Source organism: Trachypithecus francoisi, unplaced genomic scaffold, assembly GCF_009764315.1.
Source record: "Trachypithecus francoisi isolate TF-2019V2 unplaced genomic scaffold, Tfra_2.0 Lachesis_group6, whole genome shotgun sequence".
In the NCBI taxonomy this organism is placed as follows: domain Eukaryota; kingdom Metazoa; phylum Chordata; class Mammalia; order Primates; family Cercopithecidae; genus Trachypithecus; species Trachypithecus francoisi.
In genome coordinates this window covers 122,717,743-122,736,102 of record NW_022681471.1, presented here as the reverse complement: position 1 = coordinate 122,736,102, position 18,360 = coordinate 122,717,743, and the positions used below count along the sequence as shown (strand labels likewise).

The window sequence follows — 18,360 nt, the reverse complement described above, 5'->3', positions numbered from 1 at the left end:
TGGAGTAGTTTGGAAACTTGTAGAATCTGATGTACTGCATGGGCCAAAACCTCTGTCTTCCTACTTTCCAATGTGATGTCATCTAAGGTTGACATTATCATGTTTTCATTGCAAGAGTCAGTCTGGAGTCTAATTTGGAAAAACAAAACACAGCAATGTTATGCAATAATAAACCATACTGGACAATCTCTCTGCTGTCCCTTTGGATGCCCTTTTTGTACTCCCCAACATAGATTTGGGGTGCTATCACTAACAGCCAGCATCTGCAAATCTTCTTTCAAGGACTGCCCTCAGACTACCGGAGACCATCATGTCCAAACCTGGAAACTCACATCCCCTGGGACAGCTCTAAATGAATGACTCATCAATGCTCCTTTGGCTGAGGTCTCAGCAGCTCTGTGGTATAGCTACCACTCCAGAGTCTCCTGCAGGATCAGGCTATAGCTCCTCTCTGCTGGGGTTCCCTGAGGAGGCACCCTTGCTTGGCTTCCTCTTCTTTCCTGACCTGCTTCCCCCACTCCCTTACTAGCCTCTCCTGGGAGCACTTTCTTAATAAGTCCCTTGCACACAACCCCTCATCTCAGGGTCTGCTTCTGGGGAACCCAACCTAAGTGGCAAGGTTATGTGTAGTTTTCAGAGAATGAATATCTATAAATAATAAAAGAATATCCGCTGATTCTTTCCTTAGTGTCCAAAAAAAGTTGACTGCTTCAGTGTCCCTCAGCCATTTCTCAGCACTGAAGGGTTCTTGTGTGATTTTTCTACTCTTCCAGGTGACACAGAGGCCCAGCTCCCATAAGATGAGATGTCTTTTCCGAATTAGCTTCGTCCCAAAAGATCCAATTGACCTTTTAAGGAGAGATCCAGTTGCTTTCGAGTATCTCTATGTTCAGGTATGTTAAAATTTTGGCATGTTTTATATCAATGTTGTGACATAAACTAACTTTCGGACTTTGCCCAGAATTCTTTAACTTGAAATGTTTCTTTTATGTCCCCCACCTCAAGCTCAGTGAATCGTACAATAATTGTATGATGCTCTTTTGATTTTTACGTTTGATTTTGAAATAATTTCACACTTCCAAAAAAGTTGCAAGAGTAGTCATCTATACCCTTCACCCAGATTCACCAGTTGTTAACATTTTACCACATTTACTTTCTCTTTAGTATGTGCACATGTTCTCTCTCCCCACACAAATACACATACAAATGTATATAATTTTTTTCTAAACCATATGAAGGTCAATTACCAAAATAATTCTGGTTTACTCCCAAATGCTTCAGTGTGTGTTTTCTAATAACAAAGACATTTTGTTATACAATTATTATACAAGTAACAAAATCAGGAAAGTAAACATTGATACATTTCCATTATCTCACCTACAGTTTATATCCATATTACGCCTATTATCCTCAAAATGTCTTTTACATATACATATTTTTCTAGAACAAGATGCACTGCAGGATCCCATTTTGCATTTACTTGTCATGTCTCTTTAGTCTCCTTAAATCTGGAACATTCCTCAGCCCTTTTTTGCCTTGCACGAGCTTGATAGTTTTGAGGAGTACTAGTCAGCTATTTTATAGAAATCTCTCAACTTGGGTTTCTCTGATATTTTCTTATGATTAGATTGATGTCATACATTTTGGGAAGAACAACACGATTGACTTTGCGTCCTCAGTGTAACACATCAAGAGGCACATGATGTCAGTTTATCCCTTTAATGGCAAAATGAACTTCGACTCTTGGTTAAGGTGATATTCTCTGAATTCACCCAAAAGCTACTACTATTCCTTTTGTAATTAAAAAGTAATTTGTGGAGAGTCACTTTGTAGCTCTTTTTATTTATTTATTTATTTATTCATTTTGAGATGGAATCTTGCTCTTGTCACCCAGGCTGGAGTGCAATGGCACAATCTTGGCTCACTGCAACCTCTGCCTCCCAGGTTCAAGTGATTCTCCTGCCTCAGCCTCCCACGTAGTTGGGATTATAGGCGCCTGCCACCACGCCCAGCTAATTTTTGTATTTTTAGTAGAGACGGGGTTTCGCCATGTTGGCCAGGCTGGTCTCAAACTCCTGACTTCATGATCTGCTCACCTTGGCCTCCCAAAGTGCTGGGATTACAGGCGTGAGCCACTGTGCCTGGCCTGTAACTCTTATTATCTTCTTCATCAAAGTCTCACCCACTAGTTTTAGTACTAATTGATGATTTTTTTTTTTTTTTTTTTTTTTTTTTTTTGAGACAGAGTTTTGCTCTTGTTGCCCAGGCTGGAGTGCAATGGCACGATCTTGGCTCACCACAACCTCTGTCTTCTGGATTCAAGAGATTCTACTGCCTTAGCCTCCCAAGTAGCTGGGATTACAAGCATGCGTCACTACACCAGGCTAATTTTGTATTTTTAGTAGATACAGGGTTTCTCCATGTTGGTCAGGTTGGTCTCAAACTCCCAACCTCAGGTGATCTGCCCACCATGGTCTCCCAAAGTGCTGGGATTACAGGCATGAGCTACCACGCCTGGCCCTAATTGATTATTCTTATCTGAATCCATTATTATTGTAGTTGAAAATGATGATTTTTCTAATTTCATTATTGCTTCTGCATTTATTAATTGGTATGAGAGTTTTCCCTTCTCCTTTATTACTTATTTATTCATTCATTTGATGCTTAGATTATTCTGAAAATTGTGATATTCATTTTATTGAACTGTTAATTTCAAGGTGGTAAAACTTGAAGAGAACAGTCTTTTCTAGACTAATATCTGATTCTGGGCTATAATTCCCCAAAAATGAAAGTTTCCAGGAATGAGTATCTGGTGTAGTTTGTCCCAAAGGGAATTTATCCAAGTTGATATTTATGAGGTGTTCCTATATTTTACTATAACTGCTTCCTATTACTCTCACTTAAATTTCCAATATAATCACATTAAACCAACTTACCTAATCCTTAGACAGCTTAGACATCTAGCAATAGAACTAACTACTCGAAGAGGTTGCAAACCTAAACATAACCTCCCCCTCCTCACTGCCAGAAAGAGACAAAACAAAAGCGAAGCAAAAAAAAGAGAAGACATTCTGTCTTTGAGAATATCTGTATAAGGCAAAGACTGCTGGAGCCATATATAAAATATATAAAGCAAAAAAGTAAGAAAAATACAATAAAAAGAAACATTTGTTTAGGTAGTTAATAACACTGATGTTTGCTTTACTATTTTCAGTACTTTCTTGTATATTTCAAAACATTTGTAATCTTCAAAATATGAGTAGAAAAAAATGTGGGTGGAAGATGGAGAGAGACTAGACAAGGTAGGTACCAGAGGTTAAGAATGGTGACATAAATTAAAATGGCAATAAGCCCTGAAGATCACAGGTTAAGTCAGACGGGAAAGACACAGAACATACAAGAATGTTCTAGCAGATGGGGCACTCAGGGTGAGGCCAGTCAAACCTTCCCCACCTCAGTGGCCTTTGGAAGACTGTGGTATTTACAGCTCAGTGGGACGATTAATGTTCATGAAGATAATCCTACATCATTGGGAAAAGTCAAGTCCTGTTCAGTGAAACCTGTTGACCAAGTAAAGAAATGTGTAGTGTGCTTTAAAATGTTTACCACCCCGAACAACGAAACTGCCACGTTTTGGGTTTTTTAAATGTTAAGCTTTGATCACCTGGACCCCTCACTTGTCAACAATATCTCCTTGTCCCCAGCAGGCATGACATCATGAAACAGAGCCTGGTTCTCAGATGATCTGTTACTGTGTCTTCCCCATGTCCCTGCTGAGAACCAATCCAGGGCTTTGCCAGTGCAGCTCAGATCATGTGCTACATTGTTAGTTGCAAATAAATACATACAGGTGCTGGTCAGTAGTCGCTGTAGACAGCGAATGCATTCAGTGGTTGTTCTCTATAATTACATACTCACCCCATTCACAAAAGGGTGCTTTAAAACTATTTTACTCTGCTTCCATTTAAACATCACAAGTCCATTGCATTTATAAAAAAACAATATGGTTGCATTTGTCTTGGGGAGAGGAGACCTCTTAAGTAGACAAGGAGTACAACTAAACCCAGTTCTGTTTAAGGTGTGTTTGCACAAATCTAATGCAGTTTATGGAGATCTTTCTTATTCACAGACACGTTTTTTATACATGTGAGACTGTCCTCAGAACAGGAAAATGTGTCTGGAAATCTTGCCCAGGAACTAAAAGAAAAAGACTGAGGGTGTTTCTGCTTTCTTGCCTTGGGTGTAGAATAGGCAGTGAATTAGCCACCTCTTCAAGGTGTAGCCAAAGGGGGAGAAATGGAAAAACAGGTATCGTAGGCAATAAAGACCAAAATAAAGCAACTGTCATATATCCTCTGCTGAAACAGGAAATGAGAATGTCTTTGCCTCAGACCCTCTTCTTTGAAATGCCTTGTATCACAGAATGCGTGCTAACGTAAGTCTAAAATAACATCTAATATAAGTCAACAGATCTGCAAATGGTGTCTGGGTGCCCATGTTGATTTCAAGATACTAAAAAGATGCAATAAAACAAGCCTAGAGAACAAAAGAGTAAGCAGGAGCAACATGTATCACTTTACAAAGATAAAATCAATGTAACTTAGTGGGCTCCTAATGAGGACAGCAGCCATTGACTAGATGAATCATGACGATGAAAACAGAAGTTGCAATACTAGTATCTATTAATCTCCTAGTTCTTAACGGTCCATGACATATTTTACAGATTTTAGCATATATATTAACAATAAATGCTAATAGTACAGATTGTTCAAATTTATCATTACAATGGGCTATACTGACATTTACCTGTCCACTATCTGTTAAGAAAAAGACTGTTATGTCAATTAGCAAATGAGTAAGACCTAAGAGGCTCCAAAATGTTTTCAAATACTATAGTATTATTGGTTTCCTTTTAAGATCCAACATGTTAGTTATAAATGAACATTTTGGAAGCCTCAAGTGGAGCCTTTTGGGACCTCTATTTAGCAAAACAGATACTACCCATTTGCTTATATAACTGTATTTTAAGTAATATAGTTGAGAGTAATAAAAGCAAGATTAGTACCAAATATATACATATATATATTCCAAATTTCACACTCATTCTCCAGGATCAGTCTGAACTAATTATATAATATAATTAAGTGACTAATCACCTTGTCAAAAAATTCATCTAGAAGTCTAGTTAAATACAGGGTAAAGCAGTGATGAGAAATATGGTCCCAGCTATGACTCTTAGGAGAAGTAATAGTGATGGCTCATCTTTATCAAGTATCTTCCATTTCATGAAACATATTTACAGGTATCATGGCAACCTTGCGAGTTCATTGCTAACTCTCAAGTTAGTTGTTTTTGAGATTTAACCCACTTTTCCAATAAGGAAACTGAGGCTCAAGAGAGATGAAATGCCATGTTCAAGGTCATTTTATTAGAAGCTGACAGAACCTAGAATCAAACCTGGGCTTTTGTCTCTAAATTATATGCCCAAATCCTCTTTCAATCCATCATGGTGTAGCAGTCGTTGAAGAAAATGATTTCCCAAAAAATTGATTCCTCACTGTGCCAATGGTTTTCTCACCCCATCCTTTATGGGACTCTATAAAATGACCCTATCTGCACTCTCAACCCCTTGGAGCCTATGTGGACAACCCTGAGCACTTGGAAATACCTGGTAAACCCAAGACTAGCAAAACAAAATGGCAGCCTGTAATTGCTCTCAGAGGCTGCCTTAAATCAGACCACCCTATCTCCTGTGTCTGGACAGACCCACTTCTGACAAGGGGTGCTGTGCAATCCAAATAGGTTTAAGATTTTAAGGAGAAGCAAAGGTGGAAGGTCATATTAGGGATCAACAGGAAGAGAATGTGACTTCACTCTTAGCAGTGAAGTGATGGGTTGAGAGACATGCACCCATGTGGATACAGAGCATGCACGCACGGCATAGCACCGGTGCAGCATGGGTGAGTGTGCACAGTGTAAATATTGTATGCAGAAGCCATCTGGGGGTACATGTTCCTATTTTAGTAAAATCAATATAGGAAGCAGTTATAAACGTGCTTCTCTTGAAAAGGAGGCAAGTAAATCTTGATATCGTTTTTCATTTGAGGCCAAGGGACCCCTGAAGTTTCACTAAAAAATCAAGTTGAAAAAGACAAATGAATTAGAGAAAAGGAGCCTTCAGAATGAAGTCCCAAAGATACAAGGGAAATTGTTCCATTTTTATGCTAATGTTCCACAAAGTATGGACAGCTGTGTAGAAATAGGATTGGACAAAAACGGCCTGACCTAATGCTAATGGACTGAATGAAGAAACCTAGCAAGGCCTAGATTCTTCTTGGCCTCTGAGCAGCGTTCCTTCCTTCTGGGTGGGCAGGACCCTTTCTGGAATGGGAGTCTTATTACCTACAATCAAACCATGTTGGTCAGATAATTTCTTTACGGCCAGTTTTTATACAGATAAGGCAGAGGGAAAATTAGAGTCATATTTTTAGGTTTTATGGCTAGCTTTGGGGAAAGGGAGTTCTAGTTTCTATGACCCACCTTGGAGAAGAGGGATTCTAGTTTCTATGGCTAGCCTCTAGGGAGAATAGAAATAAAAAACAGGAGGGCAGGAGAAGGTCAAAGAAAAACTTTTGTTTCTGAGGCCTTCATTTTGGGGTATTGTTTTTTGAGCTCCAACAAAATCTTCTTGAGGCAAGCCAAAGAATAAAGAAAGAAGGAAATAAGAAGGAGCTAAATACCATATTTTCTAGCCCAGGACCCAGTTTCCCATAACAAAAGTAAGGGAACACACGTGTAGAATACGCCTAAGCAATGCAGCACTTCCCAGCAGCACTTAGCTCACCGCCTTGTGTCTAAGCAGTAAGTGAGGATACTACTCCAAAGCCAACCTCTGTTCCCAAGTGGCACTTTACACTTGATGACACACTCTCAGCCACTCTTCAGCTTGATCCCCACAACAAACACTGTGAGATAGGTGGTCTTATTCTACAGATGAACAAACTAAGACTGAAACAGGAGGAATGACTCCCAGAAAGCCAGGCACTTGGAAAAGCAGGGCAGTTGCCCCTGAAGTGAACGGAGGAGTTCAATAGCTCCCCTTATCCAGTGTACCAATGTGCTGTGATAAGGCACTTGATGTGTATCTCATCTAATCCTCCAGCCACTCCAGTGAGATAGTTAATATGAATCCCCTTTGCACAGATGAGTAAATTGAGGCTGCAAGAGTTAAAGTGAATGGTCTAAAACTACCTACACAGGTAGCCATTGGGAAAGCCAGAACGCCAGAGCAGGTGGGTATCAGTCCCAAGCCACTGTGCTCAATCGCCTTGCTAATTCTGCCTCCCTGCAGCTGCTATGGCTGATGAGGAGGAGAATGATGTTGGTGGTGACAGTAGTAAACATGTAAGAGGGCTTACACCCTACCAAGTACAGTTCTAAGAGCTTTAGAGGTTTTGTTTGGGATTTTTTTTTTTTTTTTTTTTTTGACAAGGTCTTGCTCTTTCACCAAGGCTGGAATGCAGTGGTGTGATCAAGGCTCACTGCAGCCGCAAACTCTTGGACTCAAGCAATCCTCCTGCTTCAGCCTCCCAAGTAGCTGGGACTACAGACACACACCACCATGCCCAGCTAATTTTTGTACTTTTTGTAGAGACAGAATTTCGCCACGTTGCCCAGGCTGGTCTTGAACTCCAGGGCTCACGTAATCCACCCGCCTCAGCCTCCTAAAGTGCTGGGATTCTAAGGACTTCTCGTGGTTCACTCATTTAATCATCACCACCACCCAGTGGACAGGGAGCAGTATTATCCCCAATTTACAGAAGAGAAAACCGAGGCACAGACAATTAAGAAGGTGCCCAAGTTTGTGCCCCCAGTGAAGTGGAGGAACAAGTTTCAAGCCTAAGATTCCAATTCAGGCAGCCTAACTCCAGAAGCCACATTATGCTATCAATGCTTTATGCATTCAGCTGCGGCACCTGTGTTTGGAAATTTCATACCTAAATTCCTAATTGTTTTTACAAAAAGCTAAATATTTAAATAGCAGCTCGTCGATGAATGCTAAATGTTTTGTGTGGTCTCTGTGTTTGTGCGTGCAATTAAATACTGACTCGTTTCCAAGCAGCACGATGGAGATGTTTCCACATTTAGCCTCCCTGCCTGGGAAGTGAAGGTTGAAACACTCTGGGGAAATGTATGTCACCTGTTCTCTAAGTCCACGCGCTGCGGCCCATTCTTTGACAAACTGTGCCCCCTGCTGTTTTCTTCGCAGAGTTGTAACGATGTGGTTCAGGAGCGATTTGGGCCGGAGCTGAAATATGACATAGCCCTGCGGCTGGCCGCATTACAAATGTACATTGCAACCGTTACCACCAAGCAAACGCAGAAAATCTCCCTCAAATACATCGAGTAAGTGTTGACTCTCAGCGCCATTTCGGAGACAGACATGCGGCCTCCCTTAGCCCGGGTGTATTTTTGTTATTTGTCCAAAATTGATCTTGTTTGTGGCAAAGCATTTATTCGCCAGTGGCAAAATGTATGAATATCATGCTCATTTCTGGTAGAAGAGATCCATTTCTAATCCACCTTTAGAGCATTGTGGTTAAGACGAGGGACATATTTAAAAGGAAGCATAAATTTTTGAATTCCTAAAGGGCCTTGATTCTAAGCCAAGCTTTGGTCTCAGCACTTTTCACACATTAACGTGTTTAATTCTCACAACATCCCTATGAGATTAGTAGGATTTTAGCTTCATTTTACAAACGAGCAAACCGGGGCACAGAATAACTTGCCCAAGTCAAATGGCTATTAACGGGGGACAGGGGGGATACAGGATTCAAACCCAGGCTGTGGGACTCCCCATTGTGCTATAGATTGTGTGATGGGTTGAGGCACCTGTGTTTGGAAACACATGTAATGCTAAAGCTTTGGACCTCACCCCACACCCTGCTTGCAATCTCACCTCCAAAAGATATATAAACTAATTAAAATCCCACTTTCCAAAGAAGCTTCTCATGGGCTGCCTAGAAAGCCTTTCGAAATTCCACAATTCCAGGTTGACCCACCAGGGGGCAAAATGGCTTTTCTCAATAAATTCATGAGCCTGTGTGGGAAGGATTAAATCTCTAACTTGCTGACTTTAACACCACTGTTCTGACAACTCTCAGTCGCCTGTTGACATGTAGGGAAAAATCCTCATGTGCAATTTGAGAACCTCAGGCCTTCAGTTCACTCCTTCCAAATGCTTTCTCTCTCTCCCCCACATAAGCGTGACTGTATCCTGAGAAAGACTCGGCTCACAAAGAGATCTTGTGCTCAGCTGGACACATTCACACCCTCTTCCACTCTCCTTTCTAAAGTTCTTGGGGACAGGTGAAACTGGCTGCCATTTGAAAAGGTGGCCTGCACAACCTGAGACGATTTTCAGACAATTAAAATGCATTTATTTTCCTACTTTCTGTACCCACACTTTACCAGGTTGAACATTGTGCAGTCAAAAACGTCTCAGAGATATCCGGCTTGAGTAAAAATCCTGAAAAGTCTATAATAATGTTCTCATTCATAAATTCCTTTGACCAACAATATTCATTGAGCATTTTATATAGCACTCACATTAGGACAGTAGAAAATACTAATATGTATGAATTCTATTCCTGGCCATTGAGGAACTTGTGCTCTGATTGTAAAAACAAGATATAAAGACAAAAAAAGTAATTATTTAAAATAATGATACAAGTAGGATTACAAGATAGCCCATAAGTACTGCCAAATGATGGCTAAAGACAATAAGTACAAGTTGAGAAGGAAGAAAACATAATCATGAAATATACCATTCTTAACTAGTGAAGAATATGAATGGTCAAGTGGTGGAAGTAGGTTGTCTTCCTACCCTTCTTTGGAGAGGACCTGAAACAGAAGTAACTGGAATCCTCTTGAAGGTCTTCACATAATTTAGAAGACACTGGTTAGACACATAACCTAGGGTAGGATTTCTATTCCAGGATAGATTTCCTAGAATTCAAAATATGGGACCTTCTAAGAAGGGAGTTGTAGTCGTTTCTGGGAAAATTGGCTCTTTGTAAAAATGTATTAACTCGGTCCCATTTGTTGTCATTTTGTTGTACATCCATACCCATGAATGATGCCAGCATCTCCACATCAATACCGGGCACACTTAAGAGTCATGAATCACACCCATTCCACACCACCAGCAAGAAATGTTGATGGAAGGAGTTAGACATGAACTGGCTAGGACAAAAGAACTGTGTGTGCCTAGAGAAATAGCCATGGAGGAGGGGAGGGACAGGAAGAATGGTTTGGGGACATGAAGGACTTGCATCCATTCTTCTAAGAGAAGAGAGAAGAATGTGAGCAGACAGGGAGACTGGAGAATAGAAATCAACAAAGGGATGGAGAGAAATTGGTGTTGGAAATACAAACTCAGATACGTGAGTAACTTTGAAGAGATTCAGAAGTTGGTTGGACAAAATGTCTCTTCACTTTACATTGGCTCCAAATGCCTCCTTAGCATTGTCTCTATAGAGTGAGGAATAGATTTCTTTTTAAATGCAAACATATGTATTAATGATCAAGTAGTGTGTGTCCTGAGTGTAAACTAAAAGTTACTTCCTTAATTGGGGACTTGTCTCCATTCTCTGCCTTACCAAGGGTTCATTTGTTCCAACAAACATCAGAGCACCATTTTGTCTTAGATAACTCATCATCACAAGAATGTGAAATTAAAGATATGCTCTTTATTGCAGAAAAGAATGGGGATTAGAGACTTTTCTTCCCTCTGCTGTGCTGCAAAGCATGAAAGAGAAGAACATAAAGAAAGCACTTTCACACCTTGTCAAAGCAAATCAAAACTTGGTACCACCGGGTAAAAAGGTATCACATTTGCATCTTAATAGAAAATTATAAAGAGAGAGGCTTGAATGCATTTTTTTAAATGTTTAAAATTAGCTCATGAATAAAATACTTAGTACCATATTTTCAGAAGCAGTAACACTGTGTAACTTTTTTCTAACTATTAACATATTTCTAACACTAATGAAAAAAAGTATTCATATAGAAACCTATTTATTTCTCACAAGTTATGGACTCCGTACTGTAGCGGGGAGGTATGTGTTCATGTGCCCTTCCAGGAGAAGTTTGCATAGCCTCTGAGAATTTGTGAATAGAAGATAGAATTGTGAAATAATTCTATGTTTCAATCATGCAATTGCTTACTGCTCAGACCAGCTTAAATGCACAACAGCCAGCAAGAGGCCCTGCAGGCCAGAGATCACATTCATTAAACCAGGGATCCTCAACTGTGGCATAATTGACATTTGGGAACAGATCATTCTTTGTTAGGGAGTTACAGGGAACATCCTGTGTACTGTGGGATGTTTAGCAGCATCCCTGGTCTCTACCCACAAGATGCTGGTAGCACCCTCCCATGATCGTGACAAACAAAAATGTCTCCAGACATTGCCAAATGTGCTCCAGGGAACAAAATCACCCCTATTGACAAACACTGGATGCAAACCTACCTTTAGAGGGAAGATAAAATTATTGCTGTAATTCACCATCATTAGCGTTAAAATCTTTTTATGCTTTTGTTTTCATTAAGTAAAAGAAACACAAAGGAAAATTTTAAAATATACTGTTGGTCAGAAAGAGAGGTATAGTTTATAGGTAATAAAAAGCAAAAGATTCCAGGAACCAGAAGGAGAAGGAGCCTTAAAATACTGGATCTGTAAAATTGGAAGCAGTCTTCTAACCGAAGAACACTTTCCAATTGATATTAGCTGGAGAATTTGTGTGACTCTAATACAATCACTGTTTACGTGGAGAATTATTTTGTCTTAGTGTCTGATTTTTTTAAGTCATTTTTACTGAGTAAGGCACATTTATTTCTATCCCCTCCACACCCCATGATGGCTTTTTGTTTTTTGGGTTTTTTTTAAGTATAATCAGGTTCAACACACTATCAGCCACCTTTAACTCACTTCCCAATTTCATGGGAAGGATGTCTTTGATCACAGTTGAGCATTCAGCTTACAGAGATGTAGCAAGACGATGCGGGTCAAGTTCTTAACTTCAGTTCTGATTTGCTGGAAGCTAATTTCTATAATTGACTTGTGATTTTTCTTCCAAGCCTGGCCTACTCATAATAATTTGGATAACTGCTATAAGATCAATCACCTACCATTATCCATCACTGTCCTTTAAAGGTTGTTTTTCTAGCCAAGAGTGAATAGTTTGCTTTCAAAACATTTGCAAATGCTTTGCATTTTTTAAAGAAGTAGGATGGATGAATGGTGCTAAGTAACAATTATATAAAGAGCAGTACCTTTAGGTATAGTTAACAAATAAGCTGGCAAGTCATCTGCAATTGAAAATAGAATTTTATGGTCATTGCCACTTAATGGTGATCTACACCTTGTTGGAAAATTTCAACGTTAATAAAAATCCCTGGCACATTCAGTATGAAACATTGACCTTTTTTTTTCTTTAAATCAAATACTCTTTTTAGTGATATGGGAACCTACATTTTTAAGTCTTTGTAAAGATAACTTTCATCTGGATAAAATTTCATTTATAAATCATTCGTGAAACTCAATAGATTTTCCAAGTTGAATTAATAAAACAGAGCCTTATATAGCAAGTTCAAACATGTCCACAATGATTGGATCTCAGAAAGTTCATTTCCCCTGAAAACTTGCAAGGACTGGAAGAAACTTGAGAGGGGAAGTGTAAAGGTCCTGTTTAGAAGGCTTTGCCTAGATTGCAGGTGCGTATTCAAAATGATTCCCACAAAGTCTACATTCAGGTGAGTCTCTTGTGCAATGGGAATATATGTAGACACCTCACCTTTGTCCCTAATTGCAAGTAGAAGGCTCCTCTCACTTCTTGAAATCTCCCAGTGAGCAGATGTTCAATGGAACATTTTAGGTCTTGTTCTCACTTGTTGAGTGCCCGGCCCAGCATATCTATACCCATGAGTGCCCCATACATTGACCCTCTAATGATTAAGATGTGAATCTTGATTTTATGTTCCAGTCCTTCATCAGGAAACCAAATATGTAGCAATTTTATTCCTAATGAAGAGTCTTTGTCACATCTCAACTTTTCAGCAGTAAAATCATCCTTCTATCTTAGCCTTGTTTTCTGCTGGTCTCCAGCTGAAATGGAGTCATACCCAATAGAGTTAACACCTGAGGTTTCTTTTCTCTCCTCAGCTCTCTGCACTACAAGCCAAGGTCCATTATCTCAAGTTCCTCAGTGACCTGCGATTGTATGGGGGCCGTGTGTTCAAGGCAACATTAGTGGTAATTTCTTTTTTTTTTTTTTTGCTTTCTCTTGGAAGCCACAGCAGCTCATTCCACCTCTGATGACAAAAGCAAATCAGCTGTGAATCTTCTCCAGCCTTCATTTCTAACCAACTTCACAATAGTCTGAAAATATCAGAAGAACTGTTAAACTAGATAACACCACTGCAGAATGCCCTAGAAAAAGAAATGTGAAGAACCAAGAGAATCAAAGGATTCTAACAATGGCCTTCTTTTAAATCATTGAGCCAGAAGTTGCTTTCACAGTAAAAAAAGGAAAACCAAAAAGAAAAAACAAACCTCATTTCTAAAAGCATCTTATGATTATGAACATACTGTGCTTTTAACATTTACTTTCTAATTACTCGTAATTTATCAGAGCCTCAAATCAGTCATGTATCTGGTTCTTCTAATTGGATGATTTAGTACAGTATGACCCAGAAACACTTTCTAAAGAAAATGTAATCTTATAAAAATAGGATCGTTGGTTCAAGTTGGCATGGCATTTCAGAGGTTCAGTATTTTTATGTTGTCAACTTCTCTTTCTCAGCAGGCAGAAAAGCGCTCGGAAGTGACTCTCCTGGTTGGGCCCCGGTATGGCATAAGCCATGTCATCAACACCAAAACCAACCTGGTGGCTCTTTTAGCCGACTTTAGCCACGTCAACAGGATTGAAATGTTTTCCGAGGAGGAGAGCTTGGTGCGGGTGGAACTCCACGTGCTAGATGTGAAGGCAAGTGTTTCAGATGTTGATACACATGACCTTGCTGTAAACAGCTAATTTCTGATAACACTGCAGATGTTTACAAGGCAGGCAAAAGTCAATGTGTGCAGAGCATCACAGATGCAATGTGGTGCAGAAAATAATCCACCCGGCTCAGACCTGAGGGCTCCAGTCCTCACTAAATTGCTGTGTGATTGGGAACAGGTCGCTATACTTCTCTGGGCTCAATTTTTTTATTCCTACATGAGAAAGCAAGCTACATAATTTCTAGGTCCCTTCTGACTTTAGAAAATGTGATTTCCAGTTACAGAGTAGGGGAAACTTTTCTGAACTAACTTTCTAGAATATATGACTCAAATCAAGAGGGAGATTTTCCCCAACTTTCTTTAGAATTCTCACTCTCTTTGCTTAGGTTGGGTCCATATGTGTGTATTCTTTTGGAAAAGCTTGATATTTTAGTTCATCTGTCTTCTCATATGGTAACAATTGGTACTGACTGAACATCTGGCTCCTATGAATGTCGTGGCCACTCCATTTAAAACAAAAATCTGGCCAGGCGCAGTGGTTCATGCTTGTAATCTCAGCACTTTGGGAGGCCAAAGCGGGTGGATCACAAGGTCAAGAGTTCGAGACCAGGCTGACCAACATGGTGAAACCCCATCTCTACTAAAAATACAAAATTAGCCAGGCGTGGTGGCATGCACCTGTAATCCCAGCTACTCAGGAGGCTGAGGCAGGAGAATCACTTGAACCCAGAGATGGAGGTTCCAGTGAGCCGAGATTGTGCCATTGCACTCCATCTGGGTAACAGAGCGAGACTCCATCTCAAAAAAAAAAAAAAAAAAATCTGAGATGGTCCACAAAGGGGAAAACTCTACTCCCAAAAGAGAATAGGAAATAGTCCAGGTTCCTGGTCTCTACCTTCTTTTTCCAGTAGAGATGAGTTATTGGATTTTGGCAATGGCAATATTTCTACTGTTTCTATGAAGAAAAGGCACTGGAACAAAGGGAGATAGTGACTCCACAAAGGAGACAACACCAGCCTGGAAGGTGCTCTGAGAAGAGCCATGGAGGACCCAGCCCTACCTACATCCCCACTAGGGTGCTGGTGTGGGAGGAGTGGATTGACAGTCATTGAGAATGTGGCAAAGCGTTTCTACAAAGCACATCAGAATACACCAGAGAGCTCTGCAGTGGGAACAGATGATCACGAAAGACAGAATGTAGAACTCAGACATGCTGGCTGTGGCCTGTAGGATTTCATGGGCTGCATCCAGAGGGTTCCAGATGACTTCATGGCTAGCTGAAAGAGGGAGGATAGACTCGGAATGCCCATCCTACTCCATGAGCAAAGAGGCTGACAGAAATAGCCCCATCACGGAGAAAGGTGGATGAAAGGTTGAACTGGATGCAATTATTACAGATTCGATGACAGAGATAATCTGTCCTAAACAGAAATGAGTGCTGTGTCCGGCCAATGGTGTCCTGCCTATATAAAATAATGATGCAGTGGCTTGGAGGCCGAGGGGAGACCTCAACTGAAGTGGAAGGAAAGGCAGTTCAACAAGTAGTACGGGGGCTTTGGCAGGGAAGTTAAATTCTACCAGCTGGGGGCACTAAATCCTCCCAGTGTCCTATAGCTAGGAGTGAAAGCAAGAGACCTGCTGTCTTGAGGTCTTTGTGCCTCTCTTCATATCTGCTTTTTCTTGCTTCCTTATTTCTTTCTCTCTCATCTTTTCTCTTTCAATAAGAACACACCCTTCCTAACTCAATGAGAAAAATTGCTTCATCCAACACTTTTTTTCCCCTATAAGCCCCAAATCCATGTCCAATTGTATAATAACCTCATTGTTTCAAGAGAGTTTTAGTAAGGCCTTTTCTCAACTCCCATCTGTTTTACGCTCCTGTAAATCTACTATTTCTTCTAGAAGCAACCTTTTACTGGATCTCTGGCAGTTTTCATTCAGTCTTAGCAGTAATTCCACTTAAATTTTACCTCTCTTTAACACTAATTTACACCGTGAACCCAAAACTTAATCTTCCTGTAATTTTCAGATTGTGAGTTCACTGCTGGTAACTGAGGTAATGGGTAACTTAACTAGTTAATGTTATTTACCAGTTTAACATGTTTAATTGTTTTTAAATGTTAAAAATGTTAACTATTTGGGAAGAAAACAGTCTCATTTTTCTTTCATTTCAATATGACTTGGGGGCCAGGTGCGGTGGCTCACACCAGCAATCCCAGCAGTTTGGGAGGTTGAGGTGAGCGGATCATTTAAGATCAGGAGTTGGAGACCAGCCTGGCCAACATGGTAAAGCCCCATCTCTACTAAAAATACAAAAATTAACCTGGCCGGGTGGCGTACGCCTGTGATCCCAGCTATTCAGGAGGCTGAGGCATTAAGAATTGCTTTAACCCAGGCAGTGGAGGTTGCAGTGAGCCGAGTTTGTGCCACTGCACTCCAGCCTCAGCGACAGAGTGAGACCCTGTCTCAAATATAGATGACAGATAGATAGATAGATAGATAGATAGATAGATAGATAGACAGGCAGACAGATAGATACATAGACATATATATGACTTGGAAAAGATTCAAAATGTCCAGGCTTTTAAGAGGGTGTGTCCTGAATGTTTTCAGTAAGGCGCTTTGTGTTATCCTTGGCTTTTTCTCCTGCCTTGGGTTTCTCCCATGAAATATTTGTTCAATAACTCCTTTTTCCATAAGCATAAATGCAGCCATTGACACTCCAGGGATGTTATTAAGAATGGATGGCTTTAACCAAAGTGTTCTTTTGTGTAGCCCATCACGCTTCTGATGGAATCCTCAGATGCCATGAACCTGGCCTGCTTAACGGCTGGATACTACCGACTGCTTGTTGATTCCAGGAGGTCGATATTTAACATGGCCAACAAGAAAAACACAGCGACCCAGGAAACAGGTATTCTCTTCCTGAACTCATGAAGCACTGACCTCCCTGCAAACACCCCACCTAACAACAGTAAAAAGGATGTTTTCTGAAAAGTTAAGACCGGGCGCGGTGGCTCACGCCTGTAATCCCAGCACTTTGGGAGGCCAAGGCAGATCACGAGGTCAGGCTTTCAAGACCAGCCTGACCAACATGGTGAAACACCGTCTCTACTAAAAATAGAAAAATTAGCTGGGCATAGTGGCATGTGCATGTAATTCCAGCTACTCGGGAGGCTGAGGCAGGAGAATCGGTTGAACCCGGGAGGCGGAGGTTGCAGTGAGCTGAGATTGCACCACTGCACTCCAGTCTGGGCGACAGAGCCAGACTCCGTCTCAAAATAAACAAATAAATAAAAATTAAAATTAAAGTTAAAATTGTACCCACAAAAAAATCTAATGTCCAAATTCAATGCAAAAAGCCTTCAGATACCTCTGATGTGGGCTAATTGTTAAAAAGAAAAATGCTGATTTCTCACCACATCTGACACATCACTCAGAAGTGTCAGGGTGCTTGCTCCAACCTTAATTTTATTATCATGAAAGTCTCTATGGTTGGGTTTTCATGGCCTTACTCTTACAGAGGTCAGGGCCAGAGGACTAATGATGAATGCCCAAACATGAGTTGTGAGCCCCTGCTTTAGGGCTGGTCTCTCCTGAAGGTGTCCTAGGCCCAGGTGTCTGGGAGCCTCCTCCCTGTAGTCAGAGTTATGCCCAGGATTCTGGGAATTTTACAAACAGAAAGATGTGGTTATTGCCTAGCACTTGGACCTGGGGACACTAGAAGAAAATTTTTCCACCATGGCAGCCATCTTGGATCCATAATAGCACCAAGATGGCAAAGACATCAAATAATTCAGCTCACCTACTTGACAGCAAAAAAGATACCCACAGTGAGGACAGGGAAGGCTGCAAATGTTAAATTGATTATCCTTTGACAGTAGGTGGTTTTCATCGGTTTTAGGACATTTTTTCTTCAGTTACTTAAGCATTTTACTCCATCTACAGTGTATGCTTAGTAGATGTCACTGATAGACAGATGCCACCATTCTAGGCACAGTCACTGACCCATTAAAAAAATTTATAATTAGAGGTTCCATGATTCTTTTAAAAGAAAGGGGAATTCTTACAAACAAATTTTACTATTGTTTCTCTTTTCTTCTCCCTCCCCCCGGCCCCGGTCCCCGGCATTTCTCAGAGAAAATGAGGGGAGAAAAAAAGGGAAGGAAGTTCTCTCACTGTTAAATTGAGCAGAAACATCAAACTTTATTCCATAAATATATTGCAATATGTGGACACATTTACACACACATACAGACTCACACACCGTTTACTATGATGGCCAGGTGAGTGG

The 18,360-nt window shown here is 40.5% G+C and overlaps 1 protein-coding gene across 1 annotated transcript in view; it reads left to right on the top strand.

Moving 5' to 3' along the window:
- FRMPD4 (FERM and PDZ domain containing 4) overlaps positions 1-18,360 on the top strand; it is a 220,456-nt gene that overhangs the window by 189,697 nt on the left and 12,399 nt on the right. Inside the window, 6 exon segments of the mRNA XM_033201289.1 lie at positions 774-893; positions 8,270-8,406; positions 10,761-10,887; positions 13,227-13,316; positions 13,867-14,049; positions 16,842-16,980. Of these exon segments, the coding sequence (XP_033057180.1) occupies positions 774-893; positions 8,270-8,406; positions 10,761-10,887; positions 13,227-13,316; positions 13,867-14,049; positions 16,842-16,980 (796 nt within the window).